This window comes from Haliaeetus albicilla, chromosome 12 (assembly GCF_947461875.1).
Source record: "Haliaeetus albicilla chromosome 12, bHalAlb1.1, whole genome shotgun sequence".
Classification (NCBI taxonomy): Eukaryota; Metazoa; Chordata; class Aves; order Accipitriformes; family Accipitridae; genus Haliaeetus; species Haliaeetus albicilla.
The window spans coordinates 11,545,095-11,561,094 of record NC_091494.1 but is presented as its reverse complement, the minus strand read 5'-3'; the positions used below and the strand labels follow the sequence as shown (position 1 = coordinate 11,561,094).

Genomic DNA, 16,000 nt, shown 5'->3' with positions numbered 1-16,000 from the left:
AGTGATATCTAGGTGCTAATGGTTATACGGTTTTCTTTCACTGTACTTACATGTTCCTAGTGAAGGAAAGTAAAGTGTCATAGAAGGCACGATAGATTATTTTATTTAAGAATAGGTAGTTCACAAATAGAAATATTTTCGTGTTGGCAGTTGTAATAAATATGGGCCTTACATGAATTGTAGAATGTGTTTTTTTACTTTTTTTCCCCCCACGTTGTCAGCTAGCGTAGGTAGTCTCAAGGAAATGCATCACTTGAAGAAACATAATGTGGAACTAGTAAGCTTTCCGTCATTAATTCCAAATCTTGCTATTCCTTGCAGTAAGAACACATTTTAGCAAATCTATTCATTCGAACTGTAATGCACAAAATCAAATGTAGTCTTAGACAAAAATATGTTGTCATACAGATAAGTTTTATTACATTTAATCAAAGGTTTTTATAGTGTGTTCAGTGGTATGATTTTGATTATGTAAGTCACATAAAGTGTACCATATCTGTTTTATTTTCCTGAAATGCCACTCCTGTCTGTGTGCAGCAGTGTATGTCTTGGTGTGTTACTTCTTAAAAGAAGTTTAATTATGGGTACTATAATGATAACAATTGTTCTATTTCATTTTTCCTGTGTCTCCTTGGAAATGTTTTCTTTGCTGGCATGTTAAAGTGAAGCTGTCTATATTTGGATACTTTAAGTCTGAAAGGACCCAATTCAACTCCTACCTTACGTCTTCAGTTGGAGTTAGATCAGCTCTATATAGCCTAGTTTCATGGTGATATTCTGTGCTTTTTGAGGTATAGCAAAACAATATAGTGGATCCCTGCTAATACATACTATAAGCATTGCATTTCATAACATTTGTAACTTGACATCATGTTGCTGCAATGCAATGCTGTATGAAGACTTAGTTGACCAAGATTGTTAAGGAAAAACAAAGTAATTTTTTTTTTTAAATTTTTTTAAAAATTTCGGAGGGCTGTAGGAATTACTTGAGTATTTGAAAGCATGTCTCTGGGATTTTCTTATTAATAGGCGACACGATATCATGTAGTCACATTTCCTTTGAGAACTTTAATAGCATTAGGCATTATCTGTATGGATAGAATTTATGCTTATGGATTAAATAGTATTTTCTGATGCATTTAGAGAAATGCTTAAGGATACTTTGTCATGTTAATTTTTTTCTTACTTGTGCATAGACTGTATCAAATAATGCATTAAGAAAATCTGAATATTAGAAGACTATGTTGCTGTTACTAAAATCAATGCAATATTAGTGTGTATTTCCAACATGTAAACCAAAAGTGTATTCCGTTACTGTATCACTGGAAGTCTCAAAAATACTAAAGAAAATGTATAAATCAAGTCAGTCTATAATCAGAGGATGCTTTTTCATCTCTCTTTATTTACTTATTTTTAAAAACTTATAACATTCTGTCTAACTGATCAGATTCATAAACTCTTTGATGTGTTAATACATATTGTAAGTGGAAGTGAAGAAATAATTTAATAAAAAGGGTTAAAATACTCATCTTTTGTTGGTGGAGATAATCCACCTGAATCCCACTGGAAGAAAATGAAAAAGGTACCAGCAATGTTTTATTTCTTTATAGAGCATCTGTCACTCCAATTTTCTCCTGCTTCCTCCCCAAATTGTAAGTCCTAATCTGTGATGTATGAAAGCAGAGCTGCAAATGAAAACAAAAAAGACAGTCACCAATGTCTCATGATGGGTTAAGAATAAATTATTATAAATTAGCTGAGAATAAAACAGACAACTGAACAAACGGAAGTAAGCTATGCCACAAGCTTGCAGTGGGAAGTGGTGGAGTCAGAAACTTGCTTGTGTTTAATGTGGAGGTTTATCATTTTATGATGAGGTTTACTTGGGGCAGTAGAGTTTTGGACTCGGTGATGGAAGAAGTTGCGGGAGTCCCAAACTGCTGATTCAGACCCTTTCCTGTGTTTGTGTGGTGTTGTAATCTAGTATGTAGGAACCTAAATGAGATGAGTAGGATGTTTTTAATCATCTTGCGGGGGGGATACAAAACCCACCAACATAATGCTGCTAGTATAGGTAGAGTGCAGCAGGGACTAACATTTGCTAAGGTGTTCAAGAAAAACTAACTACTGACTTGGGAGCACCTTAAAACAGTAAAATAACATAAATATTTACTGAAATTCCAATATGTGAAATGGGGATGCTTTTACAATAGGGAAATGCTAAATCACATTATTAAGGGGAACTACATGAGTAGACTATAATTTCTTGTCACACTGAATATTATGTTTCGGTGCTCCAAGGATAAGGAGCAGGCAAAAAACCAACCAACCAAACAAAAAACCAACAGGATATCCTAGCAAATCTAATAACTCTTCTCACTAATATTCCCTTCTGTTTCTTAGAGCATTTGCCTCTACTTTGAAAGGCTTCCTCTGCTTTGGCTTACTACCTCTATGGTCCCTTTGGCGCAAGGGAGTGCGGAGTCATGAAATAAGACAAAAAGCTCAGTTAGTGATACGTTTTCATTGTGAAGAATATGGAAATGGCTGAGGCTATTCCGTATTTACATTTCCTGGATCTTTTAAGAGTGATTGGTAGTTGTATGAGGCAATCTAGGTTACAGAAAAGAATGCAGATGCAGCGTAATACAGAATTTGAATTTTGGCAGGATTCAATTCCCCTTTTCGGTGCTATTGTTAAGTGAATGTGTGATACAGAAGCCTGGATGTTAAATGATAGCTGCTTCTTGTAAGATACTGCATAAGCACATTTATTTTCAAGCATAGGAGTAAACTTACTTGAAATCAGTGAGGAGTAACCAGCATGTCTAGAATTAAGCACCGATCTAAAAGCTTTGTTGACTCAGAGTCTTTGTATTCAGGCTGGGGCTTGGATGTAGAAGTCCAGGCTTATATTGAAGGATGCCTGTTTTATCGTTAGGACCATCCCTGGGGAGAAAACTGCTGCTGTTTGTTTATGTTCTAAGTACAGTCATGTTTAGAATAAGCAAATAACAGAAAATGTCACTTTAGTATAGGAGAAAGAAAGCATCAAAGATTGAACCTCTTGGGTGTCTCTACAGAACTATGTGGAAAAATACAGATCACCAGAATGGATGTGTGCTATTTTTGATTACTGGTTCCTGTTAATATTTGTTTGAAATGGGGATAACAATTTCAGTTTAGCCCATTGTAAGGATTATTTGTGTTGCAAATTAATAGTTTGGTTTTTTTTTCTGACGAAGGCAGCACACTGTGCTTAGAACTGAAGATGTTTGCAGAGGTGCACAAGATTTTAGCATAGTAGCTGACTGCTCAGTGTTACTAGTTGTTTCAAATTTGCCTTTTTCTTTCTTTTTTTTTTCCAAACAAATATTAATATTGAGCATCTATAACTGTTATGGCTTCCAGTCTGATCAGTGGGAGTAAGTTTCAGCTTTTCCATCCTTGTGTTTGAGCCAGAAGGCATACTGATCACATGCAGCCAAGTCCAGCTAATGTCCTTACTTTCTGTAGTATTGAGGAAGCCTGTCTTCTAATGGGAGGACATATAATTGTGGAAATTTTATACGTGTGTCAACTGAGATCTGTGTAACTACTAGTAGTAGAAGTTTCTAAGAAGTTTGACTTGCATGTTGTGAAACCATTTATAATAATAATTTGCTAGAAGTACATACATGCTTTTTTTAAAAGATAGGCCGACAACTTGCAGTATATGAAAAGTAATAATTATGTCACCATTATAAGTCTTGTTGAAGCTGTATAGTTGTCAAAAACTTGTCCTCTCTGCATTAACTCTAGCATTAATACTACACTCAGAAAACGTGTCATTTCAAGACTTGTTTTTTAAATATTTTGATGTTATCTTTTATAAAATTGTTCAGAACTCTAATCACTAAGCAAGAAGATAATTTTTTAAGTTCTTAGAAGATGTTCAGTCTAACTGGTCTGTCTAGAAAATACCATGACACTAGTTTAGTCCTTTCAGACAAAATTTAACTACAAAAAACATGTTAGGTGATATCGAAGGTTGTTACAAATAGTAATTATGTGCAAGTAGAATATAAATACATTTTTTAAAATAAAAACTGTTATTTTATATGCATTCCATCTAATTATGTTATGATGTGTATTAAGTTGTTAGCCCTTGATGAGATGCTGCACCTTGAAGTCACTGTTACATAGTCTTTTGTTAGGCTAGCATGTTCATCAGTGGAATACAGATACTGAAAGTTTAAGGGTTTTGCTTATTTTACAAACTGGAGAAATAATTTAGAGTCATGGTTATGTAATGTGATATATGATCGGGAACCAGTCAAGGTCAATGAAACTCTTGTAAGAATTGTGGATAATAAATAAGGGCCTCGGGCTCCAGGTGGGATTTACAAAATGGTTCAGTTTTGCTTGACTAAAATTTCCAGAAGTTAATGAATAGGGGTGCCTTAATTTAGGATTCCTGTGATGAGCTCCATTAGAAAGGTGTTATGTTTCCAGAATATTAAACACATTCTTTGAACAGAAACAGCACATTTCAAACAAGGCATCCAGAATTATTCACTCCCTTCAAAGATCTTGCCTGTATCCTACTTTGTAAAGCTCTAGACTGCCTTGAATGTATCATTGTTAAGCTTTGATTCAAGAGTACTTGCCTTGAAGTAGTTGATGAGCTGCAGACATTTTTGAAAGGGATCTTACAAATCTTTCTGCTTTAACGTGTAATAATTCCTCTATACCCCGATGCATGTACTACAGCCAGTGACTTAGCAATTCACTTATTAATTTTCTATTAATTAAGCAATACAAATAAAAGATGAAAGGAGGAGATAATCAGATGTAATAAATTTCATTTGTAGTTAATTTTTTTAAACTTAAGGTTCAGATGCCAGAACCGTAGAATATTGCATTATACTTTCAGTATTAATTTAAAAAGAATGAACTCTGTTTCTCTGGTTACAGTGAACACTTTGAGAACACAAAGCAAGATTCAAAAGTGAGAAGAATTCTAAAAAAGCTGTTTTTCAGATTTTTGAATGAATTAGTTTCAAGTCAAACACTTTGGTCCTTGTCTCATGAATTTGGACTCACTGAAGCTGACACTCGTGTTTATCTTGCAACTCTATAGTCTTAAATTTTGAATTGTATTCCTTGTGGAAGTTTCTTGTACTTGAAAGAGTTCCTGTTGCAGTACTGCATGAGTGTTACTGGAAATGGATTCTTGAGAGTTTCATTGCTGCATCCAGCATTCTGAGAAGATGGGGTGAAATAGATCCAAGTCTGTCTCAGGTCTGTTATTGCTTCACCTTGCGAAAACTGTAGGAGTAGCAGAGGCCCTGGAGAAACTGATATTTAATTTTATTTGTACTTGTTCCAAAGTTTGTTCACCAACCGTAGAGTCAAACCCCCGTGATTCTGTAAATATGGATATCTTGCTTCATATCCTTCCTTTGGTGCACAATACAGTGCAAAGCTTCCAGATTACCAGTAATGATATTGATTGGATTTTTCTTTGGTTGGTCAAATAATACTTTATTTTCTTGTCAAGACACCTATAAATTAATGATTTTATAAAGGATTGAAGGGAATCTTTCAATTGTGATATTTCTTCTGATAAAATTATATTTTGAAAGCTAAATGTGATTTTTAAAAGCATTTTTCTGAATCTCAGAAGCTAACAAGTAATGGCCATAATTTGTTCTCCAGCAGAATGAATTGGTGGGTGGATTCCAGAAGCAGCAAGTTTATTTTTTCAAGTGACTTTGAAGAGTGGAGCTCCCAAGTGAAAGGGCCTTTAAAACATACCATTAGTTTAGTTCTTTGTTAAAACTACATAACTTTGATTAGCCCCTTATTTTTACTCTTTTTTTCTTTCACATAAGGTTTTTCTTATTTTATTTTATTTTTTATAAAGGCTTCTCAGTGTCAGAAAACATTAAATGACTTGCAACTTAAAGAAATGAACATTTATAGGTAAGGCCCTAGAATAAGTGGTCTGAAACATAGTTCAGAATGAAAAAAAGCCCAATGCAGCTTACAGCTGTTTAAAAAATTTGCTATTAAGTATAAGGAAGAAGTCTAATGTACCAAGCATTTAATTTGCTGGAGGTGCATTTGAAGATTTATTGACCCAAGTGATAAGTAATTAAATAGGCAGCCCTCAAAGATTTTTTGGAGAGAGAATAAATACAGACCTCTAACTGTACTGAAACAATGGATTTCTCTGTGGGTTCCAACATCTGCATTTGACATGGACTCAGAATACATACAGTTACGTACATTTGGATTAACTTTATCAGAAATGTTTGGAGAGCTTGGTAACAGAAGATACATTCATACAATAGAAATGTACTATCCCCTTAAATGTCCCTGTCTGGAACAAGAGTTGAGACTGAGCAATTGCCTGTCGTTGGAAATTTGTCCTGGTAGTTCTTTAAGATGTTTCAGCAGGGAATCTGTGGCATTTTTGCAGTTTCTGTTCTGTGAACAAATATGTTACTGTAGTCGCCAGGCATGTTTCTCAGAATTTAATCCATATATAATTATACCAAAAGTTCTGGTGCAGTTTCAGCAGGAAGTTCATAATGTAATTAAAATGCCTGAATATTATGGTTATGTTTTCAGTTAGAAATTTTTATTTATTTTTGCAGTTAAAAGTTGGCAGTAAATTAACCCAAGGGGGAAAAAAAACCCCTCTAAGACAAATTACTGTATTATCAAGAGAACTTACAGCAAGCTGTTCCTGCATGTGTATGTGTAAAACCCCCAAAACCTCAGGCATCTGAAAACAAAACATTGGTTTGGTAATCACAGTAATGCAAAAAAAAAAAAAAAGACCTTTATCTTTATAAATCAAATATGAGATTTGAAAATATCTGTTTTCATTTTCAAGTTTGGTTATTGCAATTTTTTCTTCTCCTTAGCCTTCTATGAACATGCATTTGGACCTTTTATCGTCACCATGAAGCTGTGTAGACCTAGGAGTCTCACTAATCAACCAAGTGCATTCAGCCTGTGGTGGTTGTATTTTGTATTTCAAGTGTTATGTGGCTCAGTCTGTGCGATGTCCTTTTCTGGTGATGTACATGTATAAGACATCTCCACCTTTCTCCACCTTTCTTTCTTTTTTGTAAAAACATTTATGTGTGTACCAAAGCCATTAATTGGAAGTAAAAGAACCTAAACCACGTACTTAAATATTTTTTGTGAGAGGATTCTTAATAATTATAGAGAAAAACACTGAACTGCTGTCCAAAGTCTTGGGAAACACAAAAAAGATACATACTATTTCTAATTTAAGCTAGTTTTTGAAGTCTTATGGCTGGAGTTGAGAAATTACATGAAACAAGTGTAAATCCGCACATTAAAAATTTTATGGTTTTAGGTGATTCTTGGTGAGCGTATTTGCTGGAATGCAGTTTTCCTTTTTCTAATGTGTTGTCAGACTGACTAGAGACTATTTTGCATTTAAAATACTGACCTCACAAACCTTAATACATTTGGTTAATTGTTAACCCCACTTCTATTCATTGGCAACTTCCAACAAGCTCCTTGAAATATGGATTGCTTGCTCAAAATACTTTAGTTATGGACTTCCCTTGTAGACTACAATGTGATGAAAGACCTTATAAAGCATAGTTCCTTAACTTTAAGAGATCCTATTAATTTCATTATTGTTCATCGTTATTCATTGCTGGAATAGCTGAAGTATCATTAGCACTCAAACTGGAAAAGATCAAAAGCCAAATACTGCCAGGCTATACTGATTTAACTGACATGTATAACAGGACTCAGTTTTTTATTGAATTAATAAAGAAAAATATTCCTTTTAATTTTTCAGAACTTAAATACATTTTTCTGTAATCTGTCTTTTTTTCTGATACTTCTTACTTTTGTACAAAAATGATGACCATGATATGTTTTTGACTAAGTCTGCAAGCAGTGGTGGACTTCATGAGAGCTAGATATCTACATAATTTTGTGGTCTTTGGCACTTATTGATTCAAAACTAAAGCTCGGAATGGCATTACTTCTTTGTATAGCATGGCGGTGTTTCTCCCTTTGTAAATATTTTACTTTAAGCAAATGTATTCAATAAAAACATACATTCTTTGTCTGATAATTGGCTCTTTTTGTCTGACAGGGTAACTCCATCTTCTGAAAATTCCAATGGTGCTACCTGTAGTGTAAGTCAGGGAAAGCCCTCTTTAAGAAGAATAAAAGGGAGAATACACAGAAGCAAAAGTCTTGATAGCATTGATTTCTGTGAATTCACTGTAAGTACCATATCTTTTACATTTATCCTATATGAGGTTACGAGAATCCTGCTAATAAAGCAGTTGTCCCTCTTGCATTGGGTTTATCTCTTTGTCAGAATTAGAAAAGGTATTATACTTAATGATGTTGTAATTGCAGTTCTGCCAAATGTTAAGAACAGTGATGTTGCTTGTATAATTAGTGATGCATAACTGTGTTTTTGTTCTTCAGCAACCATTAGATATAAATTTTGATGTCGATTTTAATATTGCTGCTTGTGTAAGATGAAGAAATTAACTGGAAGTGGAGCAAATGTGAAAAATGAAATATGTTTTCAAATTCTCTTTTTATATTTAGATTTTCAAAGTTGCATTTAAAGTAGAATAGATTATTTTTTCAAAACTTTAAATTTATTTTCGTTGTATATCGCTATAATAGATTACTAGAAAAAGGAATACATGTTCTTAAAAGATGCGTGTGCTTATAGCACTTAAAAGCTAGTATCACAGATGATATCTTACTACAGATAAGCAGTACTGGTATACACTTATTTTCTTTGGTTAAGGTGTAGATTTGTTTGTCTTACAGTTGCAGAAAATTCAGTGTGATCATGGTTTCAAAGAATTTGTGTAGGTGACGCTTTAGAGATCTTGCTCAACAGAGAGAAAACTGGAATAGTTTTTAACACAACTTTTAACTCAGGAGGAGTTGTTTACATTCAAATAATGGAAGAAAAGACATTGTTAATATGAAAGAGTATGGGACATGGGGGTTTCCTGCTATTTATACTGTTTACAAAATATTAGAATTAGTCCTAAACACAGTATGTTTTCAAAAACTCTTTACTGAAAAACCATTGAAAGCTACACCTCTCAACTATCTGGGGGGAATTTGGCCAAAACAAATTATATTCTGATAAATTAATATAATGTAGTTTTGAAATACTAAAATAATGTCAAAGAATATGTTAAATTATAAACTGATTATTAAATATGAGGATGAAAGAGGTAGATAGGAAATATGTGCTGTCTTTAAAATGTACAAATCAGTAGTGATGTGGAGATACTGTCTGGCATTACATGGTAATATAAACAATATAACTAAATTGTTCAGATGCAGTTTGAGAAAACATTTTTATCTAAAGCAAAACAATGGTTTGAGTGTGTTGCATCATTTGGTGTGGATTTTTTTTTTAATTTTTTTTTTTTACAGATGATGCCGATAGCATAACTGGTATTTTTTTTCTCAGGGCTGTTTTGTTTCTAATTACGAAGTCTTGTAGTGCTGTCTTTGGGACAAAGAACTTGTTGTTTGCTGTTTAAGGAATTAATGAAATTAGTAGCAAGGATTTGTGACTTAGTGTGTTGTGTGGTGTCCAGATACTTCTAGCATTGCGGGTACTGCAAAGCCAGGTCTCATAGCTGGGGAGACATGTGTGCAGTGAGCCTGTGCTCAGTTCTGTGCTGTCAGTAACTTGCACTGCCTAATTTAAAGCTAGTTTTGGTGTGTCTATGCAAACGGTTGTCACAGCGGTGATACCAGTGTAATCATTACCTTACTGAAGGTTAAAAATTCCCTTAGGGAACGAGATTACTGAAACAATAACTTTAGCTTATGCTATATGGGTGTTCATCTGTGTGGTCCTATTAAGGCGTTTTATCTAAATCTATCTCTGCTCTTGGGGCCTTCAAAGAAAAAGATTATAGCCAGCGGTAAAAAGAGTATCTTGCACGCCATAGAACCTTTGCAAAGCGATTTGAGACATATAATAATGGGGCATGTCTGTATCTGTAGCATACAAATGTGTAGAGTATGTACATGTATATAAATTCATACATTAATATCTAAGTATTGATAATTAGGATGAGGAAAGGAAGCTCACTTTTCTGAGGTCTCATGTTAAAGGATGAGTTTAAATAGCTAAGCACACAAATCAGAGTTATAAATATGGATTTTCTTGCTGCTACATAATTTAGAATCACACTGAGATATTTCTTGATACTGTATAATGGTACTTTTATTGTTTTAAAATTGTGATTAAAAATAGATCTAAAGAAATAATTGAGGAAATGAGTATGCCTAAATCTTTCCAGAGTGCTCCCAGAACTAAATGTTTTTTTATGTTAAACATCTTTTTCTAGTAAGAAGGCTCAGGTACTGACATAGAATAAAATTGAAAATAAAGGATTTAGTAGAAGTGAGAAATTCTTTTACACAATGAGGGGAAAGAGCTTTTAAAAACTTTTTCTTTACAGCTGTTTTATGCTGTAGTATATCCATTTTAGGTACAACAAAGATGACAAGTTTCATATTTAAATATGTGGATAACTTGTATACTGACAAACTCAAAGTACTTTGAGCATCCAGTGAACTGTTGGCTTTCTTCATTGTGTAATGAGATCCATTAATAATTCTGAGTGTTACTGGATTTTACTTTAAAATAAGTAATGCCTATGTGCATCCCCAACTGATCTTGTTTGTAAATCTTTTGTTCCCTATCACTAAGCAAATTCTTACTGAGGACAAATCCTAACAGCGGAAAGACATAAAAAATAAGTTATGCTTTCTTTTCTCCAAGTGTGAAGAAATGTGTCCCCTGTGGGAAAGTTCTGGATTTCCATGGAATATGCACATATAAAAATTCAATACACAAAAATACTGTATTTAGTGCTGTACTGTGACTTCAGCTATGGCAGGGAATAAGTTGCAGGAACCACGTTAAGCTGGGAGGCTCATTAAAAATCAGGGTTATTCTTTGCAAGGGAGGGACAATCAGTGAAGAACGTATTGCGTATGTAAAATTACAGCAGAGGCGTAAGAGTGACTTGGTGGGACTACCATGGCAGTCTTCAGAGGTTTGTCTGAGATGTGATGCTGCCAAGTTTTTTTTACCACAGTTAATAAAACCTGAAGTTTGTGATATTAACGGCTTTTAGTTATACTTGTGGCTCTTAATATGGATGATATACTGAAGAATGCTAGAGAAGTCTTTGCCTATAAAACCTCATTATTGGATGGCCCACTGCGGCAATGATTTATTGCAAGCCTCAGGTTATTTGTGAGAGACTGTCAAAGCGCATGACTCCTGGTTGGTGCGTTGCATACCTGTGTTACCATCCCATAGCTGGCTCACGCTGTAGTATCCTTAACATCCTTTTAGGAGGTATAAGTTCTCCTGGTGGGACTCTGCAGGATTGCTGACAAAAATCTGGATTTTGTTTCTTAGTGATACCTCTTCTGTCTTAAGTGGATGATACTGGGGTTTGTAATAGTGATGCCTCTCGTTACCATTTTGGTAAGACAGCAAGCGAGAAGATGAAGCGGTGAAATAATGTTAAGCCACAGGGTGATAGTACAGCAGCTCCCTTAAAATGTGTATCTGTCTTCACCTTCTTTCATCCTTTTTCTTTTCTTTATCCTCTCCATGTATTAGTGCTACCACTTAGATTAGGACCTGTTCCCACAAACTAAGTAAAACCTGTTTTATTGCCCTTCAGTTCTTGTTTAAGGAGCATCATCATGCTACGCTTTCCCAGATATTAGCCCTTGAAATACTCAGCTTTAGTGGTATGTATAAAAAAAGAAAAACAAACCTGTATTTTTTGTTGAATATTGGTAAATGGTTATCCGCAACCCAGAAATGTTGCAGAACTCCTACTCCATGTTGCAGTAAACTTGGGAGAAGAGAGAAAGAATAGGATTATCAGCTCAGAGAAAGATGTGGAATACATATTACCTTGTAGAATTAGCTTGTTGTACTAATGTTCATTACATCCGTATTTTAATTTTTATTACACTGAAACAAACTCGGGCTTTGCACAAGCTATCCTGTATAGCAATAGCACTTCTGAGTCCAATTCGTCGACAGTGATTTTGTTGTACTAGGCATTGTGCAAACACAAAATGTTTACTCTCAAGGACCTTACATTCTATTTATAACAATAGGTAAGATGTGACTAACCTTTGATTCTTAGCTGCATATGGCTCTCAAGCTGTTCAAGTGCTGCACCAGTGCTAGGACTTCTGAAGGTCGCATTGGGATGCAGCTGCATTTTGGGTCTGCCCTATGTGATAGGGCACTGGGGGGCTGCTGGGAAGTTGTCCTCATTTGTTTGTAAACTACCTTGGGAGTCTATATGACAGGTCTGAGGTGTATGAATGGATCTTGTGGTTTCTGACCACGTGACAGATTTTGTATGTGGCTCATAGTATTGCAAACATTGACCACCCCTACAATTCATAGATGCAGAGAAATTGTTCCCTTCTTTCCCTGCGAGACAGTGATGATGTTTTGTGGGAATGATAGCAAGGGACACTGAAAGCATTTATAAGGAGCTTGTCTTATGAACTTTGAGGGTGCTGGAATGTCTAAGGTATCTTCTTTTTCATTTTTAGTATTGTAACTCTTTGATTGGACTTGAGACAATACTAAAATCAGCATCTTGAAATCTGTCCTTTGTTTAAAGGGATATGGACATAATGCTTTCCTGCTGAAATCAGCCCTTGTGGAAGAAGGAGCTCTCCTCAGAAATCAGAGCACTGCAGTCATTTACAATATGAACAAGTCCAGTTCTGCATATTTTCTGGAGGCAGCTGGTTCTAGCCTGCTCTCAATAAACATGCACACAGCAAGTTTTCAGTTAACCTACAGTCATAGCAAGGCAGATAATCTCCAGTGTACTTCCACTTGCATCAGGGTGGAATTCCAAGGAATAATTTTGCAAAATGTTATAGAAATGCTGAGTCTTCCCTCCTCCTGCCCTTTTCCATTCTTCTCTAGTCTTACCTTTTTCAGATGTGTGGTTTTGTCTCTTCTCAGCCTGTACTGACAATGAAGTGAATTTGGCTAGAATGGCTGTGTACTACTGCTTTAGAGGTCAGTGGATGTCAGCGTGCACAATAAAAAAGTAACACAGTAGAGTCAGAGATTACCCACAAGAGGAGAAAAGAGAGACAATTAAGTACAAAAGACAGTCTGAATAAAGCACTGTGGAATGCATGACAAAATGGAAGAGGCGACAAAGGAAGAGATAATCAGAAAGTGAGAATTAGCTAATGCATTATTGCCTTTTATATATAGGGAATGCACATGTTCCCCTATAAGGTTAATTTTCAGTACATTGTAGTAAGTATTATGGCATTTTAGGGTTATGATATCTTGTATGCTTCCTTGCAGAGGAGATGTAGAAACTCTGTATTTCTCTGTGCTTGCCCGTTCTCATTAGCAGGATGGAATGATTGACCTCCCATGCTCTCTGTGGGGATATGTGTGTGCCCAGCATGCTCTATGCGCAAGGAGGTGCATGTGCACCAGAGTGCTCTGAGAGCAGCTGTGAGTGAGTGTCTGTACATTATTTTGCTGCAGTTGTTGTAACTAGGCGTTTCACCTGCTTAATAATTTGTAATGAAGTTGCAAGGCTGTTTAGAAGCTTTAGTGATTAACTTTAATGAAAGGATGTTTGTGATGACATCCTTATTTCACTTCCCCGGTCTCTTTGGTAGATTTTTAAAGTATATGGCAGGCTGCAGAATCAATTTGTTGTTTGAAATGTCCTTACCAGTACATTTGGTAATTGTTGCTGTGATTAGCCCTGCTTGCCCCTGTGAAAAAATCTAGTGATCAAAACAGGATACTGTACTGTACTGCTTAACTAGTTTGTAGAGGATATTGCTGAGCAAGGCAATCTAGTCTGTACTGAAGAGCATGGTTTTATTGAAGATTCTATTTTATTTAATCTAACCCAAACTCATCTTCCCTTTAAATCATCTTATAAGTGGCCTCTGAGGTGGTAGATATTCTCTAGTTTGACACCCCCCCCCCCACCCCCCCCACCCCACCCCCCAATAAAATTGTTCTGGTTTTATACTTTCATTTGTCTGGATTTTTCCTGCTGAGTATTTTAATTTTAATATGTGTCTGTACAACTAGTAAAATGGTAAATGAATAATAACACAAATGATACGTATCAGAGTTATTTCTTAGGATGGAGACATAAGAACACTGACGTGCCTTAAAAAGTCCTGCAGGTATTTTGGTCATATCTGTAGATGTGGAAGGAAGAATTCATTAGCACAGCTGGAGTCTTGTGGATGCCCTTAATTTGTTACTGTTCAGAGAAGTGTGGTTGTTATGCAGCTGTTTCCAAGAATTAAATCCTCTATAGTAGCTTAGGCTTGCTTCACAATATTGTTGTTGTATTGCGACTCATTTATTATAACAATAATTTCATCTGTTGATGGATATGTGAACACAGCACTGACCTTATACACAGCAAAGCCAGTTTGTTTTACCAAAGATAGTTTAAATGATTAAAAAAAAGTTTTTACTTAACCAATTAACACATTTTACAGTTAATTAAATGAAAGTACTTTACATCTGTCTTGTATTTCATTGGTTGAGTACATAGAAAACAATGTAGAAAAATACATATGACTGGTTTTAACATATAGTTAATATTTTTAAACAGACAGAAAAATTAAAAAAAATAATTGGAACAACTTTTGAAATATAATACTAATGGAAAAAAAAAACCTACTGGCTTTTGATCCAAGATTACAACTCCACTGGGAAAGAGGTGTGTATTTTCAGCATTGTTTATTCTGTCATCTTGCCTTTTATTTGCTTTTTATTTAAAAACAAACCTGAAGTTTTATGTAAGAACTATTCTAAATGTCGAGGCAAATTATTAAGTCTCAGGCATAGTACTAGGTGAAGCTTATGCAGCCTTAAGATTAACCTAAGGATGTTAACCATAAATGAACAAGTAATTTCATTTGCTAAATTTTAAATTGTGATTAATCTTGATTTGTGTTTCTGAATTGATTCAGAATGATTTATGTTTCTGAATAAATTCAGCACTCCAGTTTAAATCCACCAAGGATATTAAGTCCATAATAGTCATTATACTAGGAACTGGATTGACGCTTCATTTTAATCAGAGATGTATTTCTGAGTGAGTACATTTTTTTAGGTTATTTTTATTTCTTCTCAGAATGGCATTATGGCAGATGGAGCTATATTGAAATACTCTTTGGCATTTGTTAGAGTAATACCTGGTTGATTACTTCAACACCATGATACTTTGCATACGATTGTGACTTCTCGGGTCTCTTGTTTCTTAAGAAAATGTCGAAAGATATGTAGGCCATTGTGTAGTTTGTCTTTATATAATATCAGATCCCTTTTGTGTGGTTGTATAGGATGCTACTGTAATGTATTCAGCCTCAATATTACCGTGCACATGCCATTACCTTCCAGTGAACTGAAGCCCCAAGCAGGATGAAGGTCCAATTGTTTGTCCTTCAACTAGCCCAGGAATCGAGGGAAGCAGAGAGGTGATTGAGAATGACCACCATCTCTGTTTTTGAGGTACCTTTGTGAGCTCCTTTGAATGTCTTGATTTCTCAACTGGATTCTGTATGCATCCATCCACATGATGATCAATGTCGTATTAAAGTAATTTGATGGGATGACTCAGGGAAAAGAATAACATTCATATAAGTATAAGCTTCTTTAGGTAAATGCTAATCTAATTTTTTTTTCTGAAAATCAGTGTTTCTTGATCTAGGTTAGATACATTAACATTTTGTTAGGTGTTACATATTTATGTAGTAAATAATTGTTTCTGTCCAAAAGAATTTTATGTGAATCTGAACTGTTTTTTAGTCTAAGTGCATTTATCTTTCATTCCAGAAATTCTGCACTGATTTATTTCTTGAGTAGAAGTTAAGAGTATATTGCTCAATCTAT

At 34.9% G+C, this 16,000-nt stretch overlaps 1 protein-coding gene across 9 annotated transcripts in view; it reads left to right on the top strand.

Annotated features, from left to right (window-relative positions):
- The window catches only part of TJP1 (tight junction protein 1), a 200,470-nt gene that overhangs the window by 34,929 nt on the left and 149,541 nt on the right, over positions 1-16,000 (top strand). For all 9 annotated transcript variants that reach the window (XM_069798064.1, XM_069798063.1, XM_069798061.1 and 6 more), the window contains one exon: positions 8,138-8,270. In XM_069798064.1, the coding sequence (XP_069654165.1) occupies positions 8,138-8,270 (133 nt within the window). The remainder of the gene's footprint in view (positions 1-8,137; positions 8,271-16,000) is intronic.